Source organism: Lolium perenne, chromosome 3, assembly GCF_019359855.2.
Source record: "Lolium perenne isolate Kyuss_39 chromosome 3, Kyuss_2.0, whole genome shotgun sequence".
Classification (NCBI taxonomy): domain Eukaryota; kingdom Viridiplantae; phylum Streptophyta; class Magnoliopsida; order Poales; family Poaceae; genus Lolium; species Lolium perenne.
The window spans coordinates 264,314,328-264,332,267 of NC_067246.2; the positions used below are offsets into that span (position 1 = coordinate 264,314,328).

At 43.5% G+C, this 17,940-nt stretch overlaps 1 protein-coding gene across 1 annotated transcript; it reads right to left on the bottom strand.

Annotated features, from left to right (window-relative positions):
• Nucleotides 1–4,352: 4,352 nt before the first annotated feature.
• On the bottom strand, nucleotides 4,353–4,938 carry LOC139838164 (uncharacterized). Its single transcript, XM_071827532.1, has 3 exons — nucleotides 4,914–4,938; nucleotides 4,403–4,788; nucleotides 4,353–4,361 (listed from the first exon to the last, which is right to left on the bottom strand). The coding sequence occupies exons 1-3, from the start codon at nucleotides 4,936–4,938 to the stop codon at nucleotides 4,353–4,355; spliced, it is 420 nt and encodes a 139-aa protein (XP_071683633.1).
• Between the last annotated feature and the right edge of the window lie 13,002 nt (nucleotides 4,939–17,940).

A 17,940-nucleotide genomic window follows, 5' to 3' on the forward strand; every position in this document is an offset into this window, starting at 1 on the left:
TGAAAAGGGTCTTCTTACTGCAGAAAAAAACACAAAAATTAGAGGACAAAACAAAAATTTAATAAAAAATAAAAAACAAAACAAAAAAAAAGAAAAAAGCCTAAAAAACAGATAGAACCTTCTTATGGGATCTTTCCTCAACTTGCAAACGCTTTCATATTCTTCTTTGATTTTAATCATCATAGGTTGAAGAGACAGTGGAGGCGTCGAACATAAACTCGAGTCTGCAAAAAATAAGGAAATACAGACAAAATGTAAGAACAAAAAAGGAAGTTCAGATGATGATATTCCAGAAGTTCACATATTCAAGAATGTGGTGCAGAAACTGGAATGTCCAGAAGACCCACAGTTCATCAATGAAGGCTACCATCACAAAAATACACACACACGATATCACTCCCCCCCCCCCCGGTCAGTCATATACATGCAGAAAATGAAAACTACGACATGAACTCATGCCGCATTACATAGCATTAGAAAGTGTCTTACATGGAACATGATGCCAAACAGCGAAAAACAAAATACATATACAAAAGCACCCCACCACACCCCTCCCCCCATAAAAAACCAAAAAAAAGGGAAAAAGGTTTTAGATAGAGATATATGAGGAGTAAACATAAAGAATAAAAAGGCGGGCTAGCATTAGGGGAGGGTGTGTGGGGTAGGAGAACTGTATGTTCCCCATTCAGATATCCTTGCCTAAGTCTTGCGGGGATTCTTCAATAGAAGCGCTCAAGTCATCTGTTGATTCTTCAAAGAATGAGCTCGACTGCTCAATCGAATCAGAGGCATCGCGTCCATGGTTATCTCCAGCCTGAAACTCATTATTGTCATCATCATCAGCACCGGTCTTGCGCTCTATATTGGCTTGATACCGGCAGTTCTCCCCGTGCAGCGAAGCAACACCTACTTCCTCACGACCATGCGCAACAACAGACTTACAATCCATAGCAATGGTAATACACCAACATCATCGGCAGCCTCAAGACATGTTTCGGAAACAAGCGCACCAATGCTGTAGTTGGGCAGCATCCTTCGCATCATTTCCATCCCGACATGTTACAAGATCTTCAGGAATTGAGAAACCTTTTCCAAGAATCGCACAATCTTCAACATGGTGTTCGGCATCTTTGTCTCCATCAGAATGTGCAACTATCTCGGGAAATAAATTCCCCTTTCCAACAGAGTCTAACTCAGAATAATGATCAGCAACTTTGTCACAGGCACCACCAGAATTACCATCACTGTCATCTAAAGGAGGAGTTACAGGGGTTGCCGGATGGACAAAATTATGCTTGACATAATAACGATCAACAGATGAATTGTCATCACTGTCATCTGGAAGACCATCCTTCTCAACACACTTTTCATTTACCTACCAAACAAATAAAAATAAAAAAACAGAAGTTCAGATGTAGAAGATGGAGTAGTTCATATACACAAACAAAAAACAAAACAAAAGCCCAACTATAAAAAAAATAAAAAAATAAATTGCAAAACACAAAAAAAAATACCTCGGCTAAAGGAGGTGATTTATCAAAAACTGCATCTTCAACATGATCACCAGCAAAAGCTGGAGGACATTGAGGGGTTGGCGGACGAACAAACCCATCATTCACAGGTGCATGATCACCATCTCCTGAATTCTGAGGTGCATTTTTCTCAGCAATCCTAGCATCTTCCTGCAAAAAATAAGAGGATAACAAAAAAGAAAAGGTAAGGAAGTTCACATGAAAAAACACAGAAGTTCACATATGTGTAATAACACAAAACAAGAGATAAAAAGGAAGTTTACATAAAAAGGGATGGACATAAGTTCAAGAATGACTAATTATACCTCAGCTTCAGCAGCTGACTGACCAAGTCCTGCATCAACATCTTCAACAGAAGAAGAAATATTCTTCTGAACATTACTTTCAACACTATTATTGCCTGATACATTTGCACGGCTCTCAAACTGCTTGCACAAAGAGTCCTGATTCATACCAAAATCAAGAAAACCTGTGCGCATTAGAGACAAAGCCCCCCTCAAGCTATCAAGGAGCGATGTTTCACGCTTTGACTGCTCATCCAGTGCTTCAACACTGGGGAAATTACCATCAGCAAGCCGACCTTGAAATTGTTTCAGACGATCAGCTGTAGTCGGAATCGTACGAGAGAGATACTCAACTTTCTGCAACAGTGATCCAATCTGATCAATAACACCAGCAGAAGGCATCCCAGCACTAGTTGAAGCAGACTGGTGATTGTCTTTCGTGTTGACATTAGCAATTTGCGAAATTGGAATCTCGCAATGACCTCCAGCAGGATGTTCATTGGCATTACCAGCATCAGGCTCACTACAATGGGTGCCCTCATTAAGATTAACAATTAAATCTTCAACACGATACCGATATGAATAAGCAATTTGGTTGCGGCCTTTCCACTGCATTGTAATACAGGAGTTCACTTAGCAGATAATATGAAGTTCAGATGATACATAAAAAGTAAAAAATATATACAAAACTATGTAAGTTCACTTGGATATAAAAAGTAAACCTGATATGCCACATAAAACATTAAAAAAAAGACATAAGGAAGTTCACTTGCGACGTAGTATGAAGATCAGATGCCACATAAAAAAAGGGTTACAGTTTGAAAAAACTAACCACAATTCTGCCAAACTTGTACTTCATCAACTCTGGTCCACCATTCTTTTGAATGTCCATTTTGTAAATAGCCTTCAGAGGTTTCTCATGCAGAAAGTTTGCGCGAGGAGTTCGAGTATGCATGACAGAATGTGGTGGTAGAAAGATGCTGTCAAGATACATAACGAGTGGGGATAACAAAGACACCCTTCTAACCCAAATTTGAGGGATATCGTGGTCTTGATATTTAGTAGCAGCTCGTTTCAACTCATCAACAACAAGCTGGCAATAATCCATCTTTGCCATCTTATCATAATCCATGTTCACAAGCATTGCAGCTTCCCTACCGACACGGGTAGCTGAACCAGGACATATGAGCTTGCTAAAAAGAATGGCAAAGAAGACCTTAACAGCCAAATCTTCCTTCTCGGGGTCTTCAACAAGATCAGATAACAATTGACGCAGATCTTTAGGCTCAATACTAGCATTGCTTTCGAACCCAAACTCTTGTTTCAAAAGAGCCAATGACTCGTCATGTCCAGATTCTGCAGGCAGTATAGGAGTATCGCCTCCTATAGGAAAACCAAACACCTGATGAACAGTGTCTCTATTAACCTCTAGAACTCTGCCAGATCCACAAGCCAACTTCATGGTAGAAGTGTCAATAGTCTTCATCAAATAACACATGAGAACACGTGATATGTTACCCTCCAGGACCCACTGAAAAACACAGCCAAAACCAGCTTGCTCAACCTTCAATCTGTGTTGCTGTTTTAACATTGCTGCAGCCGAACGAACTTCACCGAGAGAACAGCGAATAGTTTGCTGAAAACGTGTCTTCTCACCATCAAGATCTTCATCTGCCTTCCTCTTCCTAGCCATGGTTTTCTTTGTCGGCCTTTTCAGAACTTTCTTCGAATCACCTTCCAAAACAACAGGTTTAGAAGGACCTGGCTTCCTACCAACTTTCTTCCCCTGGTATAGAAAAAAGCATAAAAAAACAAACATTTAAAAACCACAAAAAAATTAATGAGAAGAGGAAGTTCACACCAACATGAACACAGAAGTTCACACTACACTAACCTTGGCAGGAGCTTCAAAGTCTGATTCATCGCTAACCAATTCTGTACGACTCTTCTTAGCATTGCACTACATAAAATGAGATGCATAAAAAGGGAAGAGTTCAGATTCAATAAACAAAGAAGTTCACAGTGGAAGAATTATGTAAAAATAAACAAACAAAAATAACCTTGCCAAAGACAACACCATCTTCAGTGGAATCTGGGACATATGTCTCATCGACATCAATCTTACGTTTACGGTGACCCAGACGTGATTTCCCAGGAGATGAAACTCGTTCCGAAGCAACAGTGGACTGGACAGTAGCAGCAACACGAGGGCTGCGCCGCACAGGATTTGTAGCCTGGACAGAAGCAGCAGATTTTTTTAAAAAAAATAGAGAAGTTCACAATGGTACACATATGTAAAAGTGAACAAAAAAGGAATTTAACAGAATAAACAAATAAGAACATAAAAGAAATAACCTTGTCAGCAGCAACATCTTCTTGAGTGGCACCTGGGGCGTATGTCTGCTGCAAAGGATCTCTGGCCTGGGCAGCAGCAGCAGCAGCAGCAGCTTTCCCCAGAGGTGAATTCTCTTTTATCTTCCTGCAAACAACCCTTTCTTTCCTCACTTTAGGAGGAATAATTTCAGCAGCACATTCATCACGTGTGCTTTCAGCAGCCTCGCCGTCACGTGGAACATCATTGACAACGGCATTACCCTTAGCAGACTTTGCTTTCGCAGGGTATTTCCGGTAATATGTAGTCAATTTCTCCTGGTGCTGAGCTAATTTAGCAGCTTGTCTCTCCTTTTCCTTCGCAAGCTGTTCTTCAACCATATAATCCTGAGTAACTATTTGAGTACCAGCCACAGACTGAGATTGGGTTTCTTCCATCACAGGTGTAGCTTCAACTGGTTCAGATTCAAGAACTTGCCGCAGAGGAGTATAATCAAAAACAGGGCTGCCCATGTTACCCTTCTCAACAGCAGGAGTCCTGTCAAATACTGGGGGATCTAAGAAACGCGGTAAACTGTCAGCAGAATATGCAGCAAAATCCTGGTTCAGCAAATCCAGAGATTCTCTTATAGTCTTGTCAGCTGCATAACACAAACAAAAAACACAAAAAAAGAGTAAAAATGTAATCAAAAAAACTTGTATGGATTGCAGGAAAAGGAAGTTCACTAGAAAATGTTAGTGAGGTTCACATATGTATGTTCCTAACCTGACTCATCAGCATCATCTGTCATATCTATACCTAATAATAAAGCGAAAAGGGTTTCCGTCGTCCGTCCCTGATTTTCGTCCGTCCTCCGTTGCTTCCGGTTGCTGATCGATCTCTGCGCCGTGTCGTTCTCGGTTCGGTTTCTGTTGCCGTCAATAAAATCCCTCACAAGTACGAATCGCGCTGTGCTTCCTCCAAGATCCCCTTCCGCCTGACCGCCAGCCGTCTCCGTCTCTCGGCACGCTGCTGCTGTAGAGTATCCAAACTAATCGAAGGGCAGACGCCGCCATCCAGCTGGGTACGACGGCACCAGCCCGTACAACTGCTGAACCTGATGGTGAGCTCCTGCGCGCACATCCGCGTAGAGGGCCGCCTCCTACTCAAAAAGACTCAGACTGTATCCTATTGGAACAGAATCGTTTTCACGGGTATATACGTACATGTAGTGTTCCCGTAGAAGCAACAGATCCGTCGGAAAGATCAGCCACATTACCGATTGAGAAGGGGCCGGAGGGGCAGAGCTCGTGCGTCGATTCGTGATCATAGTTGGAGGCGGCGCGATGCCAAGATTGCGCCGTGGGCTGCCAGATATTTGGGCGTGCCGGGGAAGGCTCTGGACAAATTACGTTGTGTGTTGCAGAATAGTTGGGCTTGGACGAAGAGCCCTGCGGTGCGATGGGGAGACGTCAGCGGCGGCGCGGACGAGCGTGAACGCAGATGGGTCGACGAGGCCGGGTTCCATAAGGCGGCGCCCGGAGTACGCGGGGATGGAGCCGAACAGTTTGAGCCGGAATCAGGATCCGAAGTTCCGCAGTTGCCATCGTCGTCTCTTGACTTCAGCGATCAGACTAGGCAGGTACTCTACAACGGCCCAAACCTCCCTCTTCCTTGAACCTGCTGCTTCCCGCCCCAAACCGTCTGATCATAGCAGTTTCCAGTCCTGCTTTGTAATGGAACAAGTTCTACAACTTAAAATTATAAGACAAGGTTCAAATGTGTAGCACTACAAAAAAGTTAGTCTACTTGACTAAACATTAGTACAAAGCTAGGCTAGATGACTAGATGAGTATGGGTCATGGCCAGAAGTATGGGAGACACATATTTCTGAGGTGTAAGCTGACATGTGTGGAGAGCCCTGGATCTTGAAGATGTGAGATTGCAATTGCTGGAGCGCCATCAAGATTAAGCAGATGTCGATAGCAGCTCAAAAGCTGACAAATTGATGCGCTGTTGACCCAAAATCTAATGACCATATTAGATAAAAACTGCAAGTTCGGCGTCTACCTACCGGATGCTCCAGCGACTGTCTCATGACATGCTAGATAGTACAGCTTACAGTGAACATGGTTGAGCTGTCTGTGATACATAACCATATTTAGATGTAAAAAATACACATATTCTTTTGTTCTATCTGCCTGCTGTTTTGATGTGGAGTTGAATGAGCAAGGATTTTTAGACACGTGTAGTCAAGTTCCAAATAGTTAATGTCATCTGACACGTGTAGTACATGAGTACCAAACCATTGTTTACGATTCTACAGAACTAGATGGAAATTTTCAGAGCATGTTGCATCTAATTCCAAATGATGGGACACCTCTGATTGTGTACACATATTGGTTTATAGGACCTAAAAGGAATATATTAGAGGTCTTACAGGGCTAGATACAGTACTATCAAAAGCACATACCAACATTTTTCACACTGGTAGTATGCATCTCAATCGTATTTCAAATATTTGCCACAAAGGCTTGGTTTTCCCTGTCTAGCACTACAGTTTGCAATACAAGTTGGAAGAAATAGACACAAAAAGGCATACATAGAAATGAGTCCTGGAAATTTTGATGTGGCAAAATGAAAGAGGGGGGGGGGGGGGGGGGGGTTTTAATTACAAGCCGGTGGGAGAGAGGAAGATTCACTCCTCTTCTTTTTTCTATCGACGCCCTCTCACCCAACCCACGTTAACATCAGTTGAATTGATGGTAATTTGTTGGCGAACTCACGATGGTGGGAGCGACTAAGATTGATCCTTTTTTTGTCCGTCACCCTCTTCCCCAACCCACGTCGACGTCTCGTCGGTGAAGATCTAGGCAAAGCTGGTGTTGGAGCGGATGATTGTGGTTTATCGCAGCGTAATTTTGCTCTTCCGTTGCAAAGCACGGGCACCTTTACATATGTATGTTCCTAACCTGACTCATCAGCATCATCTGTCATATCTATACCTAATAATAAAGCGAAAAATTTTCGCTTAGCCCAAACTTCTTGTACAAGGCCGATTCATGTATATTTTCCGTGTATATTCTCCAAGCCCATCTTACTCACGGCCCACCTCTGGTCCGGTTAAATTCTGGTGATAACAGTGTCACGCCACGCCGACAACGTCAATTTGGTAATTGGTAGGTGTCGCGCGGGCGCATCTAACATGATCGATGGGTGCCACTGACCGCCTGCGATCACGATGCTCCATTGACGCTATTGAGGCTCCCACAGGCCTTGTTCCTTTGCCCTTCAGCTGACTCAACCTCCTAACGCTGCCACGCTGGGAGGTTGCGGAGGGCTAGGGTTGAGGGACATAACCAATTGATGCTCAACTATTTTGCGGAGTCACCATTGTACTCCCTCCATTTTTATTTACTTCATGTTCTGGATTTAGTCCAAATCATACTTTGTTAAGTTTGACCAAGAAATATAAGAAAAAATATTAACATTGACTAGTTGAATGCCCGTGCGTTGCTACGGCTTCGATTATATATCTATATTTTCTTTTAATATTTTGAAACAACATCGTGTCGTTGCTTAGTTTTTTTCAAAGTGCTGGGACTATGTATTTTTCATTCTGTTGGTCATATAGAAATATATAGAAAGATGAACAGTAATTGTTCTGATAGTGTATAATCCGTTTTGTTTTCTTTTCACTGAAGTGTACATTTTAAAGAAACTTGAATGTTTTTTTATTGGTACATGAAAATAAAGTCATGAAAATTTAATAAATCATGAATTCTGCATCCTATACACATGGTATTGTCTAAATCTACAAACCTCAACAAAAATTACGCCGCTGAATGCAGTCAAAATGTTGCACAAATTTTCTTGCAGTCAAAATGTTGCACAAATTTTCTTGCAGTCAAAATGTTCTACTCCAAAAGAGTCTACATATTTATCTCTCACCTGCAAAAAAAAGGCGCATAGGCAGAGGTATGGATACATGTCACAGGATTCACTCACTCTGTATCGGTCACTGATTTTCTCCTTTCTTCTCGACAGGTGACTAACCTCCTTCTTCCCCACGGAGCCGCATCACCTCTATGGCCCTGAAATCCCCACCAAGATGGTGGTGCCGACTAACCCCGCCTTGCTTCTCCGTTCAGGTTTCGGCGGACCCGGCCTGGCCGATGCCCGCGACTTGGCTCAAAATCCACCAGATGACGGAGTTCGAGCTTCTCGCCGTGACGCACGACCTCCTCACCTCCACGCTCTTCCCCACACCCCGGCCCCAGCTCCATCCCTTCACCTCCTTGACGCGGGAGCACCAGAGCGCGGGGCACGATGGTACTGCTGGTGGACACGGCGGGGGCGGACGGAGCGAGGGCGCTAAACCGGCACCACCGCGGATCTCCTACTTCACCGCCCTGGAGCTCCTCGAGCTTTGCCCCCAACGTCCTCGTCTCCGGACACCAGGGCCTCGGTGCCGAGATCGGTAACATCCGCTCTGTTCCCTTTCTTTATTTTCTTTCATAAGTTCAATTCTCAACTTATACCATGGACAACAATGCGTCGGGTACTGGATACAGCATACAGAACGATGGATGTCCTTTATGCTATTACATGTACACAAGTTAATCCTCGGTTGAGCTATAAAAAAGAGTTGATCATAGGTTGGTGTTGTGGATACTGAACTCTTGGCTCAGCTCTGCCTCTGCTAGTTATGTTCATAGTTTGATCGCTCAGACTAAGTTATATGCTTATCTTGGTGGATTGATTTTATTATATGAGTCTTTGGCCCTCCTAGAATTTATTCTTTTCTTACGATTGTCTAGATTTTATTATCTTTGTCTTGTTTCATCAGAATATATGATGGGTGCAGTGGTACTGTTTAAATTCTAGTGTGAGATTTGAAGTATCAGGCTCAGTTTTGCCATGACAATCAACAAGGCACAAGGGCAGACCATCCCGACCGTGGGCGTGTACCTACCGGAGCCGGTATTCTCTCATGGCCAGCTGTACGTCGCGTTGTCCAGAGCCACCGCGAAAAGCAACATCAAGATCCTCGCCATCAAGGACAAGACCAACAATTCAAAGAAAAGAAAAAGAACCGAGTCCTTAGTAACGAGCACGCTAAATATAGTTTACAAGGATGTCCTTAACACTTGAATTTGATGGACCAGATTTCAGCATATTCCTTCATGATGATTATATCTTCAAAATGTAATGGGTGCTAACATATTTGAATTTTAATTAAATGGATATTTTATGTGCATTTTATGTTTACACCTGAGATATTTGTGATGACATAAAAAAATTAAAGAGTAGACCATTTAACTAACACGTAGCATGAATCGGCCTTGTACAAGGAGCTAAGGTTTCTGCCAAAATTTTCGTCCAACTTTTTTTTGGACGGTTTTGCCCTCCCACCAAATCGCATAATACTACTGGTGCCATTGTACCGGTTCGTGTGTTATTTTTTTTTTCCATCGCCCCACCCCTCCCGCGATTACCCCGCACACGAGCGGCCTGCCACTCAGATCTCGCTGCCGGTTCGTCCCTCCATCAGGTTTTTGTATGTTGCCCGACCGATCCCTCTTTCTCCCTAGGTTTCCCAAATTCCACGATTCCATGTCGCCCATCCCTCTTCCTCCGTAGCTTTCCCAAATTCCACGATTCCACGAAGTGGGCTTCAATGAACTATATCGAGGTTGGAGGACAGGGAAGAACGAATTCGTGCAGTCAACTGGACTCTGAGAAGGACACGAATCATGCACACGGCCTCTATGGATTCGGTTGCCTAGATATAAGCCGTTGAGGCACCGGTAGAACCGGAGCACGCGCGACGGCGCGACCCCTCCCTCTTCTGCGGCGCCGGTGCTGTCGTTTGGCCGCAAATTTGGTGAGGCCTCCCGAGTCCGGTTCCATCGTTGAGGCCCTCCCCCACCCGAGGCGCCACCGATTTGTGGGGAGGTGGAGCCGGCCATCCGCGCCCGCAACGTAGGATTCCCCTACGTCTACCCAAAGCTGCAGATCCAGATCGGGGTGGAGCTGGTCCTTCCCGCCTATCGCTGGTCCTTCCCGCCTATCGGGTCGATGGTTTCGTCTAAGTGCGGCCTGGCCGCTGGAGCCTGGCAGAGGTGAACTCCGGCTCAAGGCGCTCATGGATATTTGTTGAATCCGGATCTTTCTTGCTCCTTGTCTGCCGGTTTGGCTTTGAGGGTGTCTTTTTGTTATTGCTCCATATCAGCCGAACAGTAATGGGTGATACAGCCTCCACCAACATAGCTCGCCGCGAATTGATTGGAAAGGATGAACTCAATACTTCGAATGTTGGCCATATCCCCCAAATTTTTTGCTCTGCTCGAGGTCAATTGCCGTGGTGATCGATCTTGCTCTGCTAGCGGTGCTTACATGGATCGGTCTTGCTGTGCACCGTCCAGTAATTGGGCGTATTTGTTTTTCTCTTCCTCGGTCTAGGTTCATCCTTGCGTCAGCCTAGGATCATCCATGTTTTCTGCGAGCTTATCTGAAAATTCTGTACATGGCCGTGGTTTGCCTCTTACTACTCATACCACAATAAGGTGGACACATAATTGTGTGAGCTGTAGTCGCAGGTGCAGGCCGGCTTGTGTGAGCAGCGGCTGGAGGCAGAGCGTGGGGCATAGGAGAAACAAAGGCTGTCGGCGCGGCCACCGTCACGGATTCCGGTCGATAAGGCCGCTAGAGGCAAGGCGTCATGCTTTGTTTTCCTTCTGGTACTGTGAGCAGGAATAAAGGTACTCATGTTGTCAATGTCTGTGGTTGTTTCTGAAGGCCGCCTGTTTAGGTCGTATTCCAAGGAGAAAGTTTTTTGCTGAATTCTACTACTCATTGCTAGCTGAACTCACAGGCAATCCAATGGATTGGATAGAGTCGAATCACTGGTCGAAAAAGAAGTGAGATTTTTCTTGCTTGTTTCCATAAATCAGAGATGCGTGGTTGGGTTCATAGTATATTCTTACCGTGTTCGGTTTGCTGGCAAACATAATTTACTTGATGAATCAGTAGCATGCACAGAATGAATAAGTGAGAAAAAGGTAGGATAATAATATAAGTTACATGTATGAATTGTTTGACCATATAGTGCTAAAATGTTGGGTACATCGGACAGTAAGTCCTCCTGAATGATCGACTGGAACATGCAAGACTCTACAAGTACACCAGGATCAATGGATCCAACAAGAAGGTAAACATTATTCCATGGTTCTAGAGGTAGTTCCCGTTTTTCATGTGTTGATTGTAGTTGTGGACCAGAATCGTGCTTCAAGTGAAATACTCAAGCCAGCGGATCACACAAAATATTATGCTCAATTATATTATATATTTGTATTTAGCTAACTTTCCCTTTGAGAACCTTATATTATGCATGCCACAGACATGATGAAGCTTAACTGAGGCATTTCAAACGCGAGACGAAAATCGTATAGCCGGAAAGTTCCCTTGAATTTGGCTGCCCGATGATACGATAACAAATTCAGCAAAACGGTGAGGTTGCGTTTTCACTTTCTGCATCTTTGAAACACATGTTTTCTTTTCGTTGCAACGCACGGGCATTTTTGCTAGTTAGAAGATAAATTCCCCAAACCAGAAAACACAGCATCACCAGAATCATCAACATGATCAAATACCTTCCCTAAAAAATACAAAAAACAAAAAAATTCAATGTCAGAAACATAGGAAAAAAATTCATGTTCAGACTTATACTTCCTATGTGCAGCAAAATGTTAATTTAATGATTCACTTTTAAGAAAAACAGCCTGTACATGAAAATAAACATTATACATAGGAAGAATGAACATAATTAATACAGTGAGTTCAATTAAATGACAAGTAGTTCATAACATGTGCTATACAGAAACACAGATAAATAGATAGAACCCTAAATGGTGACCACGGGGAATTATAACACAGAAAAAAAGCCTACAGAAAAGCAAACCCTAGAACAAAAAAAAATGGGCCAGTCATAGGACAGAACAAAAACATGGATATTTCATTTTTGACAACGCAAGAATAAAGCATGAATTTATGGGTAGTAAAAATACAAATCCGAAAAACAAACCTCCACCACTACCGAAGCATCCTTATCCATCACTCACAGAGAAATAAAAAGAGGAACGGACTCCCAAACCAAAAATTGAAGCCGACCAGCCCGTCTGGGACGAACTAGAACCACCGCGAAGAAGAATCAGAGTAGCGCCGGAGTTCCAACCGTCGGCCGAACGGGGAAATATCGCCGGCAAACACCAAAGACGGCGAGGAAGAGCAAACTGCAGCGAACCTAGGGTTTAGACCAAAGGGGAAATGGTGGATTTCGAGTAGAACGAAGGAATAACAACAGGGGACGGGGGATAGCAAACGATGCGGGGGGCAGCAGTTACCTAGAGCGCCGCCGCCATTGCAGAGAGGATGTAGCAGTTTCGGGATGTCCGCCTGCGAGTGGGGGAAGTGGGGAGTGCGAAGGAGAAGGCGCAGACAAGAGGAGTAAAAAGAGGAGTTGCGAAATAACTGCACCAAATTTATATTAAAAAAAAAGGAGGCAACAATAAAAAAAAACACTGAAACGTTACCTTTGTCAGTAGGATAGAAACAAACAGGAAGTTCACATTTAACTGCGACTGCGATTCACTTTGTCTAAAAAAAAAGAAAAAATATAGGATGGGAGGGTCACACCCGCACTGTCCCCACAACCATTACGAAGTTCACTTGAAAAACACGTCAGGGGTTCACTCATCTTGAAAAAAGGTATTTGGGTATGTTTTAAAAACATTAATTGATTTCCTAATATAGCGGGTAGGAGTTCCCCACCACAATTACCAAGTGCACTTCTGTAAACGCAAGGAGTTCACTAATCTTAAAAAAGGTATTACACTCTATTTTAAACATTTATTAAAAAACCTTTTATTCATTTCCTAGTAGGGGGGGGGGGGGGTCCCCCCCCCAACCCCCCCCCCCTTTAATGGTACAAGAATAAAATAAATTAACACTGGTTAATTTATACATGGAGTTAAAGAAAAAGAATACCAGAAGTAAACTGACAGCAGTTCACGTAATAAAGTAACAGCAGTTCATTTTCAGATAAAAAAAGATAAAAACATGCGTATGAATGGAAAAACAATAATACAACAAAATTGGATAGTACATTAAAGGGAAGTTCACAACTTACAAACAGAGAGATACATACATGCTCGATGTGGATTTACATGTGAAATAGAGACCACAACTTATCTGAAAGATGAAAATCAAACATGCAATTGACAAAGTTCATGCATTCCGGTAGTTCACATCATAAAATTAAAGAAGTTCATTTGTTATAACACCAACAAACATGCACTGCTGGTAATGAAAAACAGAGCAGAGACTTGTAAGCTACGAAAAAACCCACAGATAACAAGCATTATCTGGATTCTGTTACTACATCAAAGTGTAAGCATGAACACCACCGCATCATCACTGCATCAACTGAGGAAAACATAACTACACAAGCATAGGCAAATACCGAACTAAGCAAAAGAACATAGATCTGTGAAAACAAAATTCGTGGATAAGGATCAAAGCAAACCTATCAAAACAAAAATCCTACAGGGGAGAGAGACCCAATACCATTACCGAAGACAAACAAAGCGCGAGAATATAACGGCGGAGCCATCAACCTCGAGGATTTCACGTAGAAGAACGCCGAAGCTGTGCGACGGCCATCGGAAAAAACAAATCTGCAGATCAAGATAAAAAAGATAAGAGCAATGTCCGGATAGCATAGAAGAAACTGTGCCGCAGACATCGACGATCTGCGATGCACCGATGGAGAACAAATTCGTCGATGGAGCGTCGGACACGAGCACGGAGATGAGCCGCCACCGTCGCCGAAGTTCTAAGAAACGCATCGAGCAAAAGGGAGGAGCTCGGGAGCGAGCAAGGGAGGAAATCGCCAGGGAGGAGCTCGGGAGCGAGCAGGGAGGAAAACGCCAGGGAAGAGCTCGGGAGCGAGCAGGGAGGAAATCACCATGGAAGAGCTCGGGAGCGAGCAGGGAGGGGTGGGGAGCGAGCACGGAGGAGGTGGGTAGCGAGCGGGAGGTGGGACACGTAACGGTTCGCTGTCTCGTAGGAAGTTCACACGCGCGCGGGAGCGGGACGCGAGCGGGACGTGGGACGCGAAAATATGAAGACTCACGGGAAGTTCGCATGCGATAAGTTAGGTATATGTATATATATATATATATATATATATATATATATATATATATATATATATATATATATATATATATATATATATATATATATATATATATATATATATATATATATATATATATATATATATATATCGACGCGGATTTGCTACCATGGTGGCTAGCTATGCACCCACCATTAGCCATTGGATATAGTGTGCATGTAAATCAATGGGATCAAGATTACCATGTCTAGAAGTGGAGAGAGCTAACGTTCATATCTTGGCCGTTACAACCGTTAGCATGCTGGCAGATGTGGAGTTTTGTATTCTACACTGTAGAATATGAGCAACGGTTGAAGTGTAAATCCAACTGTAGTACAAACATAAATACATTTCACAATACACTTGAGTTGTACGTTTGTTTCTACACTGTCATATACAGTCAGCAGCAACTACTTTGTTCAAGACAATAACTCAGCACCGGAGGGGGAAGCACCTTCGTAAAAATTCATCCGTCACTCTGGTCTAAATTCTTATGTACCCTATGGTCAACCTCAACCATATGGCATGACCATCAGGTCAAGGTACTGTTGTGTACGTGTGGAATCCTCGTTGCACGGAATATTTAGCAGCACCTGAATTCACCACATACTGAGAAATTTCAGAGGTTCAGTTCATTACTTGGATCTCGTGAGTACACATGTTCATGTGAGCATGGATGCAGAGGATGGGGCTATTCCCCCGTTTAAAAAACAAAAACATGTTCATGTGAGCCGTCCTGCATCTTGCATATTTAGATGGTACCCAACTGCATAGGAGAGCAGGTAGATACTTTTCCTTGTAGACTGGCAGAGCTTTGTACATCAACTTTGCAATGGAAAGTGTATTGTAGAGCTTTGTACAGTTTGCATAGCGGTATTTTTTACTTTGGTAGCTGAGCATCATATGTATTGCAAAGTGTATTGCAAACTGTAGTATCCATGAAAACTGCAGTTCGTCTGGACCATGAAAACTGCAAATCCAATGGTCCGCTGCATGGTTGCTGCCTCTTAAACAGATAAATTTAGATTCTGATGTCTGTCATTGTAGTGTCGGTCAAATTCCTATATGATCCAAGCCTAGTTTCAGCCAAATTTAGAAGATGTAGCACGCTACCAAAGCATGCATGTTGCCTCCGGGCAAAGTGAAGCTAGTATATACTTTGGGATTCATAAATGGACAAGTCAGACGATACAATCTAGAGATTAGATCATATCTAATATGAACGTCTGGATATCATAGGTTTTCTAGAAACATATCTAAAAGCTATCCTTCGTAAATGTATGTGAGTCTGTCATTCGGTGTGGAAGCATAATGGCATTCAGATTATGATCAGGGCAATAAAACGAGATATAGCAAAGGCACATGCAATTTTGATGTTCAGGCACATGCAATTTTGCTTGTCCAGTGGATTAACGAATTAGAAAGATCTCGTACACTTTGTTGTGCTGTCAAAATATAGAATGTTTACGTCCACGCAATTAAAACTTCAGGTGAAAAATTCTTCATCAGGCACCTAAACAACACATTGCTTCCAAGCAGATAATTCAATTTAAACCCATAATATCTTTCTTGGACTATGCAAGCCATAGAAACATGTCTCTTTTGGTTGTAGAAACATAGCCTAAACATTTGGTACAAAAATTGATCAGTTTTTCAGGCACATCAAAACCACATCCCAGTCTACTCCTCTTCTAGAATTCTAGTTCCTTTTACCTCAACCATTGGTCTATGTCTTGGCTAGCAGCACGTCAAGAATTAAATGATTTCAGCCTTTCCATGTTGTCCCAATGTAGCTAGCAGCTCCTTAATACAAACTTGATTTGTTTTCTTCACCATTCAATAAAACCTAGCAAAAAATTGTACCCAAAATAAAAGAAACTAATCTGAGGGACAGAGAGAGGGGCGGCTGCATATTTGGATCCGAAATTATTGAAGCTAGAATACAGCAGACACCAATTCGATTTTTTTGTCCAAACATAGAACGTCAGACAAATACGTTGTCCTTGGAAATTCCAACGGGAACACATTGCACTTCATCTGAATCGAGAACACACTCGCACAAGAAATCCCAACAGAATAACAACTTGGATCTAGATTGGGAACACGCCAGCTATAGCAAATCAAAATGGACCTGATTCCCCCCAAAAAGTGAATCAAAACTAGATCAAAGAAAATTAATGAGAAGAAACAAAACCAGATCGAGAAACAGGCCAAGACCAAACCGATCAAACAGCTGCCCATGCCCACGCCCGCAATCTGACAAAGTGCAGGAGAGCACCAGCGGCTGCATATCGTTGTTGGAGAGGGAGCTGCAGCCGGGGTCGTCCGGGTCGACATCGGCGCCTGGAACACGAGTGGGAGCTAGTGCCCGACGGTGCTCTTCCGTGGCTGGAACAGCGACTCGTCATCGAGCTCCTACCCGTTAGGCCGTTGCGAGTTTGACGGTGGTGCCGGTCGGGACCGTGAGCATCCACGACGCGCTGTTGCCCCATGGAGCTGAGGGCCGGCGCGGCATTGCCGGCCGCGGCGCTGACGAAGATGTCGCGCTCCATGGCCTTGTACGTGGCGATGTCGATGAAGTCGTAGTTGAACTGCACGTCGTCGAACGTGTCGATGGAGAAGGAGATCACGTTGACGTTGTCATTCACCACGGCGTCGAGTCCTTCTCCTGCACCTGCCGCCACATTGAAAGATTTGAGCTCTCCTGCTAAAATGTATTTGGATCGCAAGTATTAACAAAAAAGAGAGGGGTGGGAGACTGGGAGTACGTCGTGACGGCGTTGGCAAGGTCGGCCGGCAAGCCGGATGATGATGCAACCTTAGCCAGTGCGTGATGATCATATCATCTGTAAGCTTGCCGAACATGTCTCCCTCGACAGCACAACCAGATGGATATATCGCCACAGTCATCGATCCTTCTGCATCCTCATTCTTCTTCCTCTAGTGAACGTGCATTGGACTGGCACCAGTGGTAGCTAAATGGAGCTGGTAGATACAAACGGTGGAGACCTCACATTGAAATAACTGCATGTTATATGGACTAGTATTTTGGTTGGTAGAATGGTTTGGATAAACGTTTATTTACACTTTCGTTGGAACTGAGGAGTATGTGTATTGCAAAGTGTATTACATGTGTTGCTGTGGATTGAAAATTTGAAAAGTGTGCTCCTGCCAGCTGTGTGAGAGACGGTGTTAGCTTGATCCGTTTGTAGATTGTGCTCTCCATTGTATATCCAGTGTCATATGCAGTGGATCGGACGGCTGCTGGGGTGTGCACAGCTAGCCACCATGGTAGCACACTATTTTGGATATATATATATATATATATATATATATATATATATATATATATATATATATATATCGACGCGGATTTTCTAACCGCATGGCTAGCTGTGCATAGGCCGGCTGCCGTTGGATAAAGGGAGCATGTGTTCTGACGCTAGTAGATTGGCTCCCTGTTGTTGTGCTGAGTTAACGATGTTAGCTTCTGCCGTCTGGGCGCATGTGGCAGGACATGCACGCGAAGCTAAGCAAAAACATCATGCGTAGAAACTCTAAATGATGGAGTGA